Below are 20,164 nucleotides of genomic sequence, written 5' to 3'. Positions count from 1 at the left end.
CAAGCCCCGGGTCTGAGAAACGCTCCGTCAGCTTTTGTTTTGCTGAAGGGCATGTTTGAACCTTAGTGGAAGTTGTTGTCACCTTGCTTTGTTTATGTTGGCTGCAGTCGTGTGCTGCTTTATTGAAAAAGTGCAGATGGAGTCCAGCCTGTTGGCCTGCCAACATGCAGGATAATTCCAGTTTATTGCAACTCTGAAGTGACTCTGATAAAAATGACTTCGGAAATGTTTTGTTGTTATTTCAGCAGCATATGGCAGTTCTTAGTGGTATGTCAGTGCCAGTCTGCTGGTTAATGGCACTCGGAGTCAGTGCTTCACATTATGTTTCACTGGCGCACCCCCACACAACGGCATATGGCCATTCTCAAGCCCCCGCTGACTGATGGATAAAAGTCTGCGGCTTCACCGGCAGGGTTTATAACCTCTGAGACTGGGCTTAATGTAGGCCACAGCTGTGTTTTACGATGCATAGGTGTGATGCAGAAATCGAGGCTCATCGAACCAGGCAACGTTTTTCCATCGTCTGTTGTCCAGTTTTGGTGAACCTGTGTGAATTGTAGCCTCAGTTTCCTGTCGTTAGCTGACAGGAGTCACTCAGTGTGGTTTTCTGCTGCTGTGGTCCATCCACCTCAAGGTTCCACGTGTTGTGTTCAGAGATGCTCTTCTGCAAACCTCGGTTGTAACGAGCGGTTATTTGAGTTACTGTTGCCTTTCTATCAGCTCCAACCAGTCTGGCCAGTCTCCTCTGACCTCTGGCATCAACAAGAGATTTGTAGCAGTTTTTGTTCAAGTAACACTACAGGATCATTCCTTCACATGTTTTGGCAATGCCCACCTCTATTATCATTCTGGCAAAAAGTCAGTGTATATATATATATATATATATATATATATATATATATATATAAATCTCCAATTTCACTGGAAAGGCAACCCCATGTTCTCCCAGGGTGCTCCTGATTAATGATGACTCTCAGATAAATTTACATTACAAAGAAAAAGTTGTGTACCTGGCACGATTAACAACCGCTAAAAAAATGCTTGCTCTTCGATGGAAACCACCACATGATCTACGTCACTGGTTTAATCTGTTTATGGACATTTTACATATGGAACTTTCAGTGGCAAGAATTCATGGTGCGGGACTCGGGACATTAAAAATATGGACACATGCCATTTGAAAAACTGAAAGAACTGAATATTGACTGAACATTTATCTTTTTTTTTGTTTTGTTTTTTGGCTTTCTTGTCTTGCTTGTTTTGTCCTGTTGTTGTGTTATTGTTGTCTTGTTGGATCACTACAGGGTGGGTGGGGGGACAGGTGATTTAAATGTTTTTGCCATATAAATTGTGTCCATAATTGTTCGATTTAATTTTATGCATCAACAAAATAATAAACAGTTGATCACAAAAAAAACAAGACATTTGCACCCACAGAACTGCCGCCGATACTTTTTCTTTTTAAGACCGTTCTCTGTAAACCCTAGAGATGGTTGTATGAAAACTTAAATCACCTTTCTTCCCCGTTCTGAGGCTGGTTTGAACAGCAGCAGATTGTCTGGACCACATCTACACACCTAAATGCACTGAGTAGCTGTCATTTGATTGGCTGATTAGAAATGTGTGTTAACGAGCAGTTGGACAGGTGTACCTAATGAAGTGGCTGGTGAGTGTATATCTTGTTCAGTCGGTTTCATACCATTTGGATATATTGCCAACCTGGAAAACCGCACCACAGCTCAAGAATTTGAATTGCGCAGCAGCTGAGGGAGGCTGGGCATCCAGGACAAAGATTTCTACAGCTTTGTCTGGCATTCTTTTGGTTTCTGGTGTTCCTTTGGGAGGAACACCAGATAATATATAATGGAGGAGGACTCCATTATTAAAAGGAAGAGAAAAAAGTTGACTGAAATCTGTTAAATGGATGTTGAAAAGCCACCCAGTTTTGTTTCATCAGTTCAGAGGACGTTCTTCATGCTTGAAGTTATTGGCAAATCCCATCAGTTTTGAAAGAAAATAACACCACCAGACCTGCTGTGAAACATGGAAGAGGCTCGGTTACTGTCTGGACCATTATTACAGCACTGGAAACAGAGGGAAATTGAATCCCTGCCAGTGAAGTTTCAATAATTTCAAGGCAACCTGGACTATTCGTTCTCCAACAGGATAATAACCTAAACACAGCTGAAAACGCCAAGAATGGACAATAAAAATATCAGACATTCTTAAATAATAACGGGACGCGTACCTATACGCGTCCCGTATTGAACTGAAAAGGGACGCACTTTGTCCCGTATTACTGTGAGTCAAAAAATAGTCATAAAATGCCAATGGAAAATGTCATTGAGCTGTTGAGTTCATAAGTTATTTTTTTCTGTTTTACTACAACTGTAGCCTACAGCCATGGCCTTTGAGGCAAAAATATGTTTACAAGTTTTCTACAGACTTTCCCCTTTGCACTTTTGTTATTGCACTATTACAGAATGGATTTTCTGCTTTATTTCTATTGTTTTATATTAATTTATACAGTTTTAAGTTAAGCAGGACAGGTTTCTGTTTAAGAAAGATGCTTATTTTATTTAGTTAATTTTGTTATTTTGTATTAAAGTGAATTGCTGGATAATAATTTGTTTTCCATGTGTTCATGGCATTCAAAAATATGCATCTAATTCAATTCAGGTTAGAGTCCAATAGTTAAAAACTCGTTTCACTCACGAAAAAGGGGCTAAAAAAATTCACCATGAAAGTAAAGGTGAAGGCAATCGGGTCAGCCGGCCCTGCTGATGACGTGTCCCTCATTTATTTTTCAATTGGCAACCCTATTTGCAACAAAATATTCAACTAAGGACACCATTTCTGTCCATGCTATTTTTCATTGTATTCTGTCCACATCTGTAAATGATGGGCAATTAGTTAATTTCCAAATCCACCATCCTGCCTTCCTGGTCCTGCAGCAGTCGGGGAAACCCGTTGTGCACTTGGGAGCCTCTGGTCGTGGACCAAGCTTGACACAAAGCTGTCCTGGCAGCACTCTCCGTGGGGAGAGGAGCACGCTGTTATTGTTGACAAGCAAACATCAGATGCTATCCAGTAGCTCACTAGTCAATCAATGATATTACCCACAGGAGCATCACTTAGAACTTGGAATCTGTGCTGATCCATCACAGGGAGCGTTATGAAGTTTTCTTACGAGCTATGATATAATGTGGTACTTTGTGTCTAACTGTCTCTCTGTAATACTTTTTGAAGAGTCAGAATGATTGCCTGTGGGAGATAAAACGGCTGCTGTGTGAAGTTCATATCAGCAGAGTAACCAGGAATGGCATCGTTCAGCTCGGGGGCGAGAATCTGTCCTCTGGTTCAAGTGTCTGCAGACGGACAAAGCTGACATCAAAGTAACATTAGCCACTACTGCAATGGCTGGACTGCTTTTTTAACTTATTACTACAGCTTCCCACAGCCCCTGTGTAATCCAAATCAGGGCCTTAATTGAAGTAACACTCGAGCTCCCCGTGTTAACCACAGCTGGGGTGAAGAAGCCCTTTTAAGTTTGATTCGCCTGGAGGCTTTGGTTCTTGTGAGAGAACAAGGGGGCGTTCGTTTGTTCATCAGGCTTTGTTATTCAGGGGGTTTTTTAAACTCACCAAAGGATAGAAGCACCGAACTTCCGATCTTCAACACAATTAAGAAGCATCACCCCTTTTAAACTTGCGATGAGACTAATTATGTGTTTGTGTGTCTGAGTGTGAGTCGGAGGACTTATTTGTGAACACAGTTGCTTTGCACACGTGTCTGGGTGGGTGTCAGAGTATGATGAGGAAATGCAGTCAGTCAGGCTTGTTAATTACAATTAACTCCTCAATATCTTCAGTGCGCACTATGTGTTGAAAAACATACCTCTTTGTGTGTGTGTGTGTGTGTGTGTGTGTGTGTGTGTGTGTATGTGTGTGTATATATATATATATATATATATATATATATATATATATATATATATATATATATATTGTAACCGCTAGCTGACTATCCGAGTAAGAGTGAAGATAATATATTTTAAAATAATGAAAATTTGACTAATGCGTAAAATTTAATTATGAACCCAACTCTAGACACACAAAGTTAGTTTGAACTGAGTGTACTCATAAAGAAAACTCAGTGACTGAAATAACAAACCTCCACCACACTGTGCTCACATGCAAGATATTCCTAGGTAAATATTCAGTAAATGTGGCTGGTATGCTACACTGAGGATCATCTGCAGTACTTCACTATCAGGGAGTGAACTCATCCATGTCCTTTCACGTCACCCTGCCCTCATTTCTACCCTCTTTTTGTGATATTTTTGTTGTCTCAGGCACAAACGTACCTTTCTCTAAAACAAGCTCAAAATGTTTAAAAGCAAATGGCCTTTCTTCAATATCACATTGGAAACATAATGAACGTATCTCAACACGCACGCACGCCTGTCTCTGTATTCCTCTGTATATCTCTCATCTGCTATAATTTGCACTAAATTACCAGAAAGGTTTGTGAAACTCTTGGAATTCAGTTTTTCTCTAATCTTTGTTAATTTTCCATAAAATAGATAAGCATAATCTGATAATACACAAACTATTATAATGTTTGTATGTCTTAATTTAAAACACACTCATTAAACATTCAGAGTGCCGAAAGACCTCTGTACCTCGCTGTCTTTGGAGTCACTTTGATTGGACATTTGGATGCTTAAACACTTTGAGATGGTTTTGGATTCTTTTTTTAAACAATATGCAGAGTAACTACTCCTGACCGAATGTCTTTAGCTGTCTACTTTTGTGTACATGCGTCACATCAGCAGACGCTTGTTTTGATGAACAAATTTCAAAGCTTAAAATGATTTTCTCAATCCGGGTCTAAACCACACCTTCAAACTCATATCATTAATTGGACTCCAGGTGTTCCATTTACTATCTCCGATTAGCTTTTCTTGAGATAATCAGGGTGTGGGTTCACATCAGCACGGGTTATGTTGAATGTTCAGTTAAGACACAAGAAATTAAAACAGTTATCATGTTAAGCACATTGTGTTTTAGTTTTTTTTAATGGAAAATTGGTGCATGGACCCAGTTAATTCCAAACGGTTCACAGACTTGTTTGTTGTCAGTGTATTTTTACCATCCAAAATGGTTCTCCACATGAGGTAGTTTTGGATTTAGTGATGCATTCAGATTGTATCATGCAAGATCTATCATTTCTAATTGTTGAAGAAACTCCAAAACTCTTTCCTGTCTGTTTCGGGTCCTGTCAACCTATTTTCAGCTCAACCCATAATTATCAGTTAGAAGTATCTCATAAGCATAATTGATCTCCATTGTTCTTGTAGTTTGTGGTGCTGATCTGCCTCCATTTTTTTCTCTTTTTCTCTTCTGTACGTGTTTGCAAGTCAGACTGACCTGCAGTCCCCCCTCTCACCACCTCAGTGTTTGCTGTCTACATCTGTTCATAAAGCTGTCTCTGTAGTGCACCAACTAACCATCTATCATTAATATGTATATAAAACTCTTAGTTCTCCAGTTAACTGATAGTTAATACTAATATATCTTGTTTCATACCTTTGACAATTTATCTGTGCCTCTCCTCTCTCTATCTTTCTTTTCTTGCTCTACCCGGCTGACCCTTATGATCCAGGTCCTGCTCAACGTTTCTTCCCTCCTAAAGGAGAGTTTTTTTTTACCTGCCGTTGTTTATGTAATAATTGCTTGGAGGTCAAGTTCTGGGTCTCTCTAAAAGATGCTATATAAATGAAATTGAATTGAACTTTTGTTCCTCACATTTCAAGATCAGTTTCCACCATAGCTCCTAAAATCTGTTACCATTCACATCCACACCAATGAGTGGGTGCAAGATTGAGGCCTGGCGGATAAATGAATGAGCAGGGGGGGCTCTCAACGGTTTCATAGCAGCTACATTTCTTTTCTCTGTGCTATTGCTGCTCTGTTCACTTCTGCTCAGACCTGTAGCTTCAAGTCAGCAGAAGAGTTTACCTAATTTACCCCATACTTTAAAGGCAGCACAAACACTGAAATCCAGAGTCTGGGGACACTTTTTAGTTCCTTAAACATGTCCCTGGAGAGAAGATTGGAGCATAGTTTTGTTGAATTGCAGCTAATGATACACAGGGGATGAGTCTTTAATCCGCTGTGTTCCCTGTTAAGGAGAAGGAGGAGAGAGAGAAGGTCAGTACCGTTACTCCCCGCCGTGCAGCCCAGTTCCACTTAGTTTGACCCCACAGCTGAACTGTATTGTTTTTGGCCTGCCCAAAAAGATTTGATGGACAAAAATTGAGCCAGTAAAATTGAAAATATATAATTTAATACTGTTTTTAAGATTATTGTAATAAATGCTGACACCCAGAGTCAAAACTTTGTACATCCGAAATGTTAGATTAGCATGTTGATTCAGTCCTGGCTCAGGTCTCACTTTCCGACGTCTTCAATGTCAGTGAGACGCAGATTTCTGTTATTATTTCACATGAGAGCGCTCGGATCACATCTTTTGTTGAATTGGGGGTAGGATTAAATAGGTTAACACTTCTTCCTACTCCTTTTTTGCACATGTAAATTAAGATATCAAGTGCTAAAGGATGAAATTCTTTGTTTCGTTGTTTTGTTTTCTTAAACTTCTCTTGAAGTGTTGTTTTTTTACATGTGCAAAAATAAAATAAATCAAATCAATGCTGATCCTGTCACCTCGCTAGTTGAACAGTACTGCCTGCTTCCTTTCTATTAGCATCACAGCACTGCAAAAACTCAACTTACTTCTAGTTAAAATGTCTAATTTTTAGTCAAAAAATCTCATTACACTTAAAAGTGATTACCAGAAAAATCATTTAATTGACAATTTTCACCTGTTTCAAGTAAATCTTCACTCGAAATAAGTAGAAAAATCTGCCAGTGGGACAAGATTTATCTTCTCATTCCATGCAAAAAAATCTTGTTCCGCTGGCAGATTTTTCTACTTATTTTAAGTGAAAATCTACTTGAAACAGGTGAAAATTGTTGTTTTTTCCAGTGATGAGTCTTGTTTTAAGTGTAATGAGATTTGTTTTTTACAAAAAATGAGACATTTTAACTAGAAATAAGACAAATATTCTTAAGATTTTGAGTTCTTGCAGTGAGCTCCTCCATCTCTAACGTTTGGTTGGTTCAAGTTCTAAAATGAAGGCTGGGGTGAGATAATGCCAGAGCTATATACGTTATATGTAGCTGTTATGATGCATTGTTGCATCAGGATGAAGCTTTTCATTTTGGCTTCCCTGCAGCTTTAGCTTCTTCTCCTCTTCTCTATCGTTACACTCCCCAATCCGCTGTTTTTTTCCTTCCTCAACTCTTGGCTCATATTTCCTTCTTTTTTTCTTCTTTTCTTTCCATCCTGATTTCCTTCAGGTACATTCTGCTCAACCTCTGATAAAACCTCTTATCCTGACATGTGTGTGGAGGCAGGCAGCTGTTGTACAACACTCACTCGCTAGTTTCCCCTCTTTTATAAAACTATTACTTCATCCTTTTTTGTGTAGAAACATAATAAAAGTAATCTGATCATAATAAGTCGTAGTATAAGGTCAAGACAACCTCAAATGAATAACAAAATCTAACTTTCTTTTTTAACTGAACAAAAAGAAATGAAAGAGAAAATAAATCATACAAGCAATACTGAAAACATAATTATCAGCCCCTAATGAAATGATCATTTAGCAGGTGTGCAGAAATCTATCAGAGCAAATGTTTGGGCAGTTTGCTGGTCTGAAGCTCTCAGGTGTGTGTGTTAACACAATGCCCAGAGGAAAGGACGTAAGCCGTGCTCTGAGATGCAATAGCAGCTACATATCAATTTTGAAAACATTATAAAACAACAAAGTGAAACATTCAACAGTGAGAAAGATTACTCTCAATTGAACAGTTGCCATTTTTTCCAGGTGTGGACATTCCAGCAGATTTACACCAAGGATGTCCAATAAATACAAAAAAAGTCCTAAAGCTCCATCTTGGAACCTAAAGGCCTCCCTAAGCACGTTAAATGTTAAAATACGACAAGGCAATCCAAATAAGTTTGTGTGGAATGGTTGCCAGGAGAAAGCGACTTCTTCTGTTTTGATTTACAAGGAACCATCCCTGATGTTTGCAGAACTGCATCTCAACTGGTCTTCATGCACAGAGCCATGTATTTCACACATCAAACACAGAACAACCCACTGTTGAGCCCATCAGTGGAGGGGTGGGGGTCTGGACTCGTTTCCTGGGCACGTTGAATGAATCATTCTCCAAACCTGTCTGACCGCTGATGCTGGGCTGAAAATTGGGTCATGCAGCAGAGCAATGATCCAAAACACAGCGGCAAATCTGCATTAAAATGGATGAAATCATTACCACCTGTTTTGGGCCTGTCCAAAAATAAATATTTTCTGGCGTAACATTCACACAGAACTAGTAATTGTATTTGGGAATTACATTGCATTTAATTGGGACGAACTCTTCCTTGGGCTTGTACGTTCAACCACTTTAAGTTCTGAAACTAAACACTTATTTGGAATACTGAGCTTAGCTGCAAGAAAAGCAATAACAAAGAAATGGCTTAAGCCAGACATCCCATCCATAGATGAATGGTATAATATAATTTATGATATATTTGTGATGGAAAGAATTACTTTCTCAATGAGGCTGCAGCAATCTAAATTCAAAGACATCTGGGAGCAATGGAAAATATATTTCCCTGAAACGCCGTGCTTTTGTTTAATTTTATTTTCTTTTACCTCTTTTTAAAGGAGCTTGAGGCAGGATTTATGAAAAAAATTCGTATACGTTTTAAGTTTTCTAGTAATAATATCAGATGAAGCGTTCCAAACCCAAAAGAATTATTCCTCTAGTGTATCTCTCCGTTGCCTTGAACAGGCTGTGTGCTGCAAAATGTGCTGCAATTGTGGGGCCGAATTTCCTGCGCTGTCCTGTGGATGTGACGTCACATGACGCTGCATGCACGTTCTCCCCGTTCTCCCGTGCCGGCTTCACTGTTGGCTGCAGTACCCCCAACAGCCGTCGTGGTGAAGGGTGGTGCTAGAGAGTCTCATTTCTTAAAAGGAGCCTCATGCTCCTTTAAGTATCTATTTTCTTGTATTACTATAATAGAAAACACCCCATGTTCATGTGTTCTGTTATAACATGTTTGGAGCACATTGGAGCACTGTGTTGAAACAAGTAACTATGCGATAAAGATGTATATATTGTTGACATGTGATTCCAAACAAAAATAAAATAAAAAAAAAAATATAGAATGGCATAAAATGTAAAGAATCAATTCTCTGCTGATTGGTTTATCTACTAGCAGGAAATTACGCTCAGCCCTCTCACGTGAACATTAATCACATGAACACAACTTATTTGAACCATTTGGATCAGAAACGCGACCACCAAACCACGGTGGTGGTAAGATCCACCATGGATGTTTAAAGAGCCAACAAAAATACAAGAAACATCTCTGTCCTGTCCATGTTATTGAAAAGTATAGATTTAAGTTAATTTTTTGTGTATTTTTCATTTTTATTTGACCATTAACCAGCAAAAAGAGGAATTTGGTTTGTGCAAAGAACTCTGAGGTCTTTCCCAGGCCGACTGAGAGGCTTTGACAGGGTGGTGTCTGTGTGCAGGAGGAATCCTCACCAGAGGTCTCATGTCCTCCCTCGTGTCGTAGACTGGATGTGGCAGGATGTAGGTTGCATCATCAGCATGCGGAGCGGTTAACAAGCAAAAAGTGAAAATTAACCGGTCTGCACTAGTTTTTATGTGTTGAAAATGCTTTAAAAATGATCAGTGAAGAAGAATGTGTTGTAGGCCGTGATTCAGGACCCACTTTGGATGTCAGTTTCACAACGAGTCCCAGGCTGCAGATACGTACGTCATGTTTAATTATTTAATTGTTTTAATGAAGATCCCCATTAGCTACAGCAGCTATTCTTCCTGGGGTCCGCCAACATTTTTTTTTCAAAATTTTTTTTATCCCAATTTTTTCCCCATTTTATCACCCAGTGCTCCTACCTAAGTGACAGTCCTGGGCATTGCCAACCCCGGGAGGCCCTACACTGAGCTCAGGTCTCCTCCTTAACCTGAGGAGTGAGCAGTTGCTTCTTTTCACCAGACAGGGTGGGGTTTCTCCGGCTGGATGTAGCGCGTGGAAGGATCACGTTATTCCGGCCAGATCCTCCCCATCTCATCTGGCGCCCCGGTTGGCCAGAGGGGGCATGTGTAGCCCAGGACTGCTGCATGTTTTTGTGAGAGTAGCTCACATTAGCTACCCAAGGGAACACGGGGAGAACATGCAAACTCCACACAGAAAGGCCCTTTGGCCATCCCCACCCAGGGTGTGGGCGCTGAAGTTGTGGGGAAACTTAACACGCACTAAAATGTGGGCGCTGAAGTCATGGGGGAACTTAACATGCATTCAGCGCCCACAGCGTCCCCGGCAGGGAATAGAACCCAGGACCTTCTTGCTGTGAGAGGCGTCCGCCAACATTTTAAAATAATACAGTACTAAACATATCATAATAAAAGCAAAACAAATACATTTCCACTAGATAAAGAGAATATCAAACTAAAAATACTCTGCAAAAAAGCAGAGACATTCCACAAAATGAAGACAGCGAAATGAGAACATAACACAAAACTAAACAAAAACACTGCACAGTTGCAGAGTTCATCTGAGGTCGTCAAAAAGTCTGAAGAACAGTCCACAATTTCATTTCATCCGTAGTCTCAAACTCCACAACTGATCTAATACAGAAAAAAGAAAGAAAAAAAAAATACATTCAACAACAGTCATAACCAACTATGTTTCAATTTCCAGCATGTCAGACCATCAGCCTCAGCAAGCTGCTTGTTTAAGTGATCTCTTTTCAATGTTCTATAATTGTTACTTATACTGATTCAAAAGATGTTGCTTAACTAATAGTTTGAATGTTCTTATGCTGTTTGTTTGTTTGTTTGTTTGATGTGTTTGGGAAATGAATTCCACTCATACATGGCCCTGAACACAACAGTCCTTTTACCAGCATTAGAATTCACATTTGGCAGCAGAATCTCCTCCAGTTGCATGTCTGGTGATATATTTATGATGTGCCACATCTTCAAATGTTAACATGGCATTCTGTTACCACAACTCCACCAAATCTAATTCTTTCTCAGTCTCATAAAGCAAAATTTCTTTTATGTTCCAATTTTGGTGAAAGGAATTGCGCTGGGTCGCATTAACACGTCATTTGCGACCAAACAGTTGCCAATTTTCATTGGCAACTTTTTTGACACCGTTTCATGCCGGTCGCAGCCTCTCTGTGGTCGCCAGACGGTTTCTATCCCTCAGCTCGGCACCTGTCTCACTGTGAGATGCACACCACGTTTTTAAATTATTATGGGTGATTTATTTTCTTTTTTCTTCATTTTCTCCCACGATTGTGCATCTTTCGTCTGCAACGGATGAAATCGCTAAGGGGGAACAGCATTAGAAAGAGTCCAGATATCCTACACTGGTTTGGGCCACCTGTATCTGCGATCTAGTTCTTTCTGCCACTACCCTCAGCTCGAGACCGTGGGTGGTGGGAACGTCCATCGACTGGTTAATCTTCTCCATGACAGACCAGTGCAGTGTCTGCATCACTGCAGACGACGCACCGATCCACCTGTCAATTTCCCTCTCCATTCTTCCCTCGCTCGTGAACAGGCCCCCGAGGTACTTGAGCACCTCCACTTGGGGAAGGATCTGATTCCCCACCTGGAGAGGGCAGGCCACCCCAACTACGTAAGGGGGGGATTGTAAAAGCAGTAAAACGCGCCGCTGATCACTCCAGTTTGAACCTGTTTTGTGAGCCTTGGTGCTTTTTTTTCCCTGCAGACTGTCAAACTGTCGCTATAGCTCCAGGACAAGCCTGAACCCTCCTAACTCCTGGGAGCTTGAGGATAACATGGACCCACACCCTCGTCTTCCTCATTAGTACAACTAAGACCATAGCTTTTTATTGACAGGTAGAAAGATACAGTGTGTTTGCAACTCAAAAATGCATGCATGAATGCAATATGTCTCTTCTTCTATGTGCCCTACCAGGGTGGGCGTCATATCTGAAGGGCCTTTTAAGACAGCTGTGCAAAAGCAAATGTCCAAATACCTCAGTGAGCTGAAACAAAGCTGTAAAAGAATGAAGCAGAAATCCTGCGAAAGACTGAAGTCATACAGGAACAGATTACTTGAAGTTGTTGCTATTAAAGGTGGCTCTATATAAGCAAGTGAATCATGGGGGCAGAGCCGCCTGGGAAATTTGCGAGGCCCTGTGCGAAATGGCTGGGGGGGCCCTCGCGCGTGAGCGTTGCGAGCGAGCGCGAAATTTTTTGGGTTTTTCGGGTCGGATCGGGTGTCTATATGTGCAATTTTAACTCTCCAATTATCAAAATACTGGATACCTTCCCCTGCCTCATCATCATCTCTTTTCTCGACGCGGGGCCCCACGGCTGCTTGAGACCCGGTCAGATTGGTGATTTTTGTAACAAATTTATCAAACGAGCCTTTCAGAGAGGCATTAAACTCTTCCATTTTCTTTATTTTTTTTTAATTTTTTCATCCCCTGATGGAAATTTCCTGAATCTGTCTCGTTCTCTCGACATTGTGTGACAGTTTGTTCCAACTCCACCGTCTGGATCAGAGCAGCTTGTGTCTGCGCTTGGTCTGATCAGTTGTATTGAACAACAGACACGCGCATCATTGCACATATATTTATTGATATGCACAGACTAATACACATTTAGGTCTGTAATGGAATGTGTCTGTTGATATTTATAAGGGAAATAACGAAAGAAAAACGAAAAAAAAAAAATTTTGAAAAAAAAAAAAACGGCCCATAGCGCGAGGCCCCGTGCGGTCGCACGGTTCGCACACCCCTTGCGGCGGCCCTGCATGGGGGTACTTATTATTGCCCAGCTGTTTTTTGGTTTGTTTGTTTTTTAACCCCATTTTGGCTTCATTTTGTTCAATGAATAATGGCACAGTGAAAATGCTGTTTTTTGAGGCTGTATTTGCCAAATTCTAAGAGTCACTGCAGTCGGATGATTCTTATTATCTTCTTGCACCAAAAGAGGGGGAAAAAATGCAGCATAGAATTAAAACACGGGGTACTGATGTTTGCACATGACTGTGTCTCAATCGGACATGCAAAGCAGGAAACCATCACACCTGTCTTCTTTTTATGACCCGTGGCATACTGTAGCTCACGGCAGGGTGTGTGTGTGTGTGTGTGTGTGTCTGTGTGTGTGTGTGTGTGTGTCTGTGTGTGTGTGTGTGTGTGTGAGAGAGAGAGAGACAGAGAGAGAGAGAGACTGCAGCTGCTTTTGGCCATCTAGGCTGCCTCCTCGTTTTCAGCTTCATTTCCCCCTCTAATGAAGATTCAGAGGCAGCGCAGCTACTGGCCCGGGGCAGGGGAGAGGAGTAAAGGAGGGTGGGATGAGGAAACGGCGATATATGAGGAAACATTGACAGCAGGAAGAGAAGGGAGGGAGACATTAGCATCAAATGGAGAGAAGGAAAAGAGGAACTGAATAGATGAGGAAAGCAAAGTTTGGGAGACAGCTGAAAGCAGAAGGAAAAATGGGAAAAAAGGCTGAATAAGGAGATGTAGTCAGCTGCAACAGGGAGTGGCAGAGAACGATGATGAGTTCTGCGATAAATGCGAGTTGAAACAAAGTTACCCTCTTGCTCCCTCGCTCTGCTAATTAGCTTCCCAGCTGTGATGGATGGCACGGAGCTCAGGACCCAATCGGAGAGCCGACCTTGTCATGTGTGTTGATGGGGTGAGGTGACTCTACACACCCAACCCCCGTCCACTCCTACCTACCGTACCACCTCCTGTGGAAGCAGATGCTGCAAAGATCTGCTCCAGTGTGGTGACTTTGTCCTCCTGACATCACTGCTGGTTTGTTAGTGAGTGCATAGACACTTGGATAATACTGAATTTTACTTTGCACCTCTAGATGTGGAGGTGGATGTTTGATACCGGTGCTGTTTATCAACTATGGCTGCCATGATTTGTCATCACAATCGATTATGTTGATTATAAAAACTTGCCAACATGTAGTACTGCAATGTTATAGAAAAGCTCATAAACAGACATTACAAACAATGAGGTATTTGCATAGACTATATAAAGAGAACTAGACCAATTCTTTTGTGACGTCCCCCATATGTTTTGTGATAAGTGGCTTTGAAGGTCATTTGTGGGAGTTCAGGTCATCCGTTGTTCAGAAACCTGGTTAATCCAAAGGTGAGCAGAGGACCGTGTAAACCAGCGTAGCAGTTGATAAGAACATGCACACTTTCCCTCAGATTGCTCATCTTATCTCACACAAAGCTATGGCGATGACTAAAACTAGCTTTGCATTTGCTCTGAAATGATCCATTCCTCCATCCTCTCTCAGATGACATTTAGGTGGAGAGGGCTGAAATGAGGAGAAGGAAAATGTTATGATGTTGGTTAATGTCTTGGGTTATTATCAGCGCGGTCTTTGGTCCATTCCAGGTCTGCCCAGAGCCAGATGGAGTCATCTGTTAGTTCAATTAATAACACAACAATCCATTTCATGTTTAAAATACATTTTTTTATTAATTAAATTTTTAAAAAAATATCCAGAGATGATAGCAGTTATCTGTGTGACATCCTTGACTGGGAGCCTGAAGATCTCCAACAATTAGCATCCATTTATATCAGAAATACTGGTGAATTATGTGTTTTGTTTGCGTTTTGATTTTTCCACTATTTCTTATTAAATATACATTAAAATACACATTTCTATGCACTTTTCTCTGCAGACCCTTACAGGTATCAGTTTCATACAAAGTTTAAACTTATATTAAACCTATTTATTGCCTGTATTTAAATCTGTGTTTAAGAGGTACCAATGCCTAAAGCATAACTTTATTACTAGTAACCACATTTCATTGATCCTGTTGTTCAGGAATGTGTGATCAAGCAAACAGAGGGACTATAACTTCAGTTGGCAAGGAAACAAAAGTCACGAGTGTCCTTGCAGGTCACACTACAGGTGAACTTTTGCAAGGATGCTGCCACATATTCAGACACACTCAGGTGTTTTTGCTGATGTAAATGCCATAAAAACCAGTGACACAGTGATTGTTCTATTGACCAGAATCAAAACACTGTCCGCTCTGCCAGCTCTGACTGAGTATTGGGCATTAGAAATTGTTTTGGGTTTTTTTGATGGCCACCACCACATCATGGTAGAGCAAACATGACATCACATCAATGCTGTCTTTCTTTCTTTCTTTTTTTTTATATTATTATTTTTTTTTTGTACAGGCTGTAAGGGTAAAGACAGTCATAGAAGAACAAACAAAGCATCTGGAGCAACAAAATTAATCCAATAATCCAAAACATCATCATCACAAGGCTGAGCAGACTGTTATAAGTCAACAAAGACAAATTGAGGCTGGTAGAGCGTATATGGTGTTACCAGAACGTATAGATGTTGTTTTATCCCAAACGCAACCTGCAGTACAGCACACTGCTGCAATATTGTAACCCAATCCTCCTGTTTTCATCTCCAAAGGAAAAATATAGACGTGTTAGCTTCAAGGTTTGGATTTTAAAAAAAAAGAAAAATAATAAGACAGGAACTGTCAGAGAGAGAGAGCGGTCCTGAACTTGCTACAGTTTTGGAAAAAAAATATAAAAATCCTCTGAAATGCTCCATGAGACTGGAGTCAACCAAATACACCACAATCATTGCAAATGACTGAACCTGGACCACGACTTCTGTCAACAATATTTCAAAATTGTATGAACGTGAAAGACAGGCAGAAGTGTCCCTCATTTACAAGACTAAGTAGGTCAAGAAGCATTTGTCTGGTGATAACGTGTTAATTGCTGCTCGATCAGTCGGCGTGCCTCATCTCAGACGTGTTGTGTCTCTTCTCCCCTGCAGAGCAGTAAAAACTGGCGCGCTGCGGTGGATCTGACGGGCCGGCTGCTGACAGCTCATGGTCAGGGATACGGCAAGGCCGGCCAGCCAAGCTCCCACACCACCAACTCGCTGCAGGTAGGACGCCGGGGACTTCTCCTGCTCCATCCAGGACGCTGTGTCTGCAGCCTCTTCTGAACTCTGAAAAGAGTTTTCAAATAAACTACACTGAAAACCTGTTTGCATGTTGTGTCCTGTTGGATATTAATGTTGTAACATTTCTCAATTACAACATTATGCATGTACATTATACATTTTTCCATATACTATATTCACAAAAGTGAACATACTATATGACCTATATAGTCATAAGTGAGTAAACCTGCATCAATATATATATATATATATATATATATATATATATATATATATATATATATATATATATATATATATATATATAGCCCACTCAACAGGAAGGCAGTGCCACCCTCAAACAAACAGAGACTCCACCCCAAAATCTTCAATCACACATACTTTATAGGGGACCTATTATTATGAAAAACACGTTTTTTCTTGCTTTAACATATATAAAGTGGTCTCCCCTCAGCCTGCCAACTCAGAGAAGGAGGAAAGCAACCAAATTCTGCAGTGCCTGTACAGCCGCCCGGATGAGCCGTCCAGTGTGATGTGGATCTACGAGCCGTTCAGATTCTGCGCATTTTCTTTACGTAACCAAAATGCAAACCACGCCCACAACTATAAAACCGTGTAACTGCATGCGAGCGTCCGACTATCGCGTCGCACTGCGTGACATCGGACGCTCTCTATCCATCTCCCTCCAGCAGCTGCCACTTTATTGAGGTTTCTGTAGTTTCCTACAGCGCTTTCAACCGGCTTTCAACGCGAGCGACTGGAAGAAAATAGAAGCAGGGTGTCGGACAAATGTTCAGCTCAAAATGGCGCGCCGAATCGCTGCGGCCAGTTAGGACACTCCAATTGAAAATAAAGCAATGGAATTGATTTTCTCGCTGGCGCTCGCTCGCATTGCATGCAGTTAGGACACGGTGTAAATAACTCCGCCGGCCGGAGCTTCCGACATTTTCTCGTAGCGGTGTATCGTGTCATTCAGGCAGCCAATCAGCACAGAGCCTCATTATCATAGCCCCGCCCACTCAGAATCCCACATAGATAATGAGGTTAGAGAATGGGAAGATAAAGACATGGCTCAGAGGCTGAATTTCTAATTTATTTAGCAAAAAAAATCAAAAGCTTGTTTTTAAGACATTCAAGGCCTGTTTAAAATAAACATTAGATGCCATAATAGGTCCCCTTTAAAGTAACTACACCCTAAAGCCCAAAGACAGAGACTCAAGACTGACAACCTAAACCATACAGGGTCCATTTGATCTATTTCTACCGTCTATCTTGGCCCCGGCTGCTCCAGGCGCTACATGTTTTGTGTTTCCTCTGGCTGATCAGAGTTGGTTTGATAGTAAAACTGAATTTTGGCTGTAAATTCATTTTCAGATATACAATAAAACAAGTATAGTACCACTCACAGGTTGAAAACGTTTTTGATTCAGTTTTTCTTCTAAAGGTTTCTGCACCAGCGTAGTTACTGATGGAAAATGTTACAATGTTATTTGTTATTTTGTTGCCGCTAATTTTTCTTTTTCCACCAGCACCAGTTTTTTCATAATTCATATATTTATTGATTACTGAAGTCAGGATACACACAAGTGCACACATATAAGTAGTCAGTAGATGATAATTAGTCAGAGGAACAGCTGTGAGTAGATGATGCATCATTGTTGCTGCTTTTTGATGGATGTTTTATACATTTTAGAAACAGAGATGTGTGTTTCTGTGCGTTCCAGCTCTGGTTTGTGCGTCTCGCTCTGCTCAGCAAGTTGAACCTTTTCCAAAATGCTGAGATGGAATTTGAACCCTTTGGCAACCTGGATCATCCAGATCTTTACTACGAGTTCTATGCCAGCGTTTACCCAGGGAGGAGAGGTATGTGAACGGCGACACACAAACATATTCATCTCACGTAATGAAGCTTTCCGTTATTGCTTTCTGTTTTGGAGGAGCGTCATTTAGACTGATCACACATCAAAGACTGCAGCACATATCCTCCTCAGCTGCACTTCTCACATTAACTGACTGTTGATGAGTGCATGGTCACGTTCATCTGCATTATCATTCAAAGGCGGTAGAAATGAAGCAGTGTCTCTCAGTAATACCGTGTAAGAAATATTGAACTAAAGATACCGGCTGTGTTTTTCCTGTAGCTCGTCAGAACCAACCCAGTAAGAGACAGGTACTAGAAATGACCGGTACTCATCTATGCCCAGTCACATAAGGGATCCTTCATAAATGTATCAGATATATTATTTACTGCTAGTTTAGCAAAAGCTTACACATTTAGGAGAGGAGAAATAATACAATTCATCCTAGAAAAGGTCAATAAAAATACAGTGTATGAGTCAAATCAATGTCTTGTGGCTTTAATGTGCTCTTCATAGCAGGATCAGTGATTGTGGTTGAAACCAACATTAAGTTAGTGTAGAAGAGGAGGAGATTACACTGAGATGCTTGAATTAACCCCTTTCTAATTTTGCGTTGTTTGGTCAATTTAAAGAATTTAGATTGGAGCTTGTCAGGGGGCAGTTGTGGTAAAGTGGGCAGATTCAGTTACCCTGCAGCCAGGATGGATCATTAGCTTTGAACCTGGCATTTCCCTGACTGCAAAAACCTCTGAGGCCAGTTAAAGAAGGAAAAGGAAGTTGGAGGAAATTGCTTCTTAATCTCGGATTTGCAACATCTTTTAAAATATAAAGGAAATTAAGGAATTTTTTGTTTTGTTTTAAGAGAACAGATATCATTCTTTGGTAAAGTGTTGAATAATTATAAAGTTGGATAGTTAATGAAATTATGAACATTAATACAAACAATGCAGTTTGTGCCACGTTTCTGCATTCGTGGACCATTTTCAGTTTTGGAAAACATTTTTTTGTGACCGCTGTGGTCAACGATTACAGTTGAGAGTATTTGAGGCAGACTGCTTCGTTGCACTGGAAGTAACACACCATCTTTTTTTTGTTCCTTTTACTGCGGATTGTGGGATTGTTTACATAATGAATACTACTTTTTGGCAAAAGCAGTACTAACTGGTATGTGGTCGATATAAAGCCGTGGGATTTAAGTTTTTGTGGCAATGTGACGCTTATTTAAGTTTTTTTTTTTGTTTTTCTTTTAAATATATTTTTATCCCCGATTTTTTTTTTTTGTTTTTTTTTTTTTTTTTCCCCCATTTTCATCACCCAGTGCTCCTACCTAAGTGACAGTCCTGGGCATTGCCATTGCTTATTTGAGTTTTTAATGTATCATTAACAGCCAAAATAATTTTGTATTTGATTTTATTAATTTATATTTGTTTGTTTTTTGTTTGTGTTACGTTTTTTTTGTTGTTTTTTTGTTTGGTTTTTTTTTGTGGGGGGGCGGCGGTAAGCAAAAGCATGCACCCACTCTTCTATTAAATATTCAAAGAAAAGTTTCTGCCAGGAGCTTGACATCAGACTGCATCGTTGGGGAGCTCCAACAACTCTCGTTGTCTCCAGCAGTTCTTTGGTTTTATTTTTTTCTCTCTTTTTTGCACTGCATGAATTGCTCTCTAATGTATTCCCATTACTTTGGATCCGCTTCGCCCCTCGGGCTACCACAGTGAAGGCGGTAGCAGAGACACAGCTGCACACGCAGTCATACATTAAAAAAAGAACAACACTCGGAGCTACACTACGCAGCCTTCTGACAGGAGCACCGATTGACTTTCCATTGCTCAATATTAAACGCTTTATGCCCTAGTAGATGCTCAGAGACAAACCGGTGTAAGCTGTGTAGCCTGGCATCAGAAGTCGAACATTTCTTCGGTCCATCGCTTGTATAGACTATCTATTACCCACAATCACACTTTGTGTACGCCTTCAGAGACGGCTGTCCTGTGTATTCCTCTTCAAAGAACCGGGATTTACTGAGCAGTTAAAAAAGGAATCGATGTTTGTCTTTTATTAATATGTTTGTTAAATGAAAGTTTGAGTCCAATTCTGAAACATTTGTACAATAACTTCACACATACAGCAAAAGCCTTGGGGTTATTTAAATATCTCTAATTGAATATT

At 40.5% G+C, this 20,164-nt stretch overlaps 2 protein-coding genes across 2 annotated transcripts in view; one reads left to right on the top strand and one right to left on the bottom strand.

The window, feature by feature from the left end:
• adi1 (acireductone dioxygenase 1) overlaps window positions 1–20,164 on the bottom strand; it is a 263,833-nt gene that overhangs the window by 216,572 nt on the left and 27,097 nt on the right. The window lies entirely within an intron of this gene.
• Window positions 1–20,164, top strand: part of trappc12 (trafficking protein particle complex subunit 12) — a 56,500-nt gene that overhangs the window by 14,594 nt on the left and 21,742 nt on the right. The window contains exons 3-4 of the mRNA XM_061743009.1: window positions 16,005–16,118; window positions 17,861–17,999. Coding sequence (XP_061598993.1) covers window positions 16,005–16,118; window positions 17,861–17,999 — 253 coding nt within the window. The remainder of the gene's footprint in view (window positions 1–16,004; window positions 16,119–17,860; window positions 18,000–20,164) is intronic.

Source organism: Cololabis saira, chromosome 16 (genome assembly GCF_033807715.1).
Source record: "Cololabis saira isolate AMF1-May2022 chromosome 16, fColSai1.1, whole genome shotgun sequence".
NCBI classification, from domain to species: Eukaryota; Metazoa; Chordata; class Actinopteri; order Beloniformes; family Belonidae; genus Cololabis; species Cololabis saira.
This window is presented reverse-complemented; position numbering and strand designations above follow the sequence as displayed.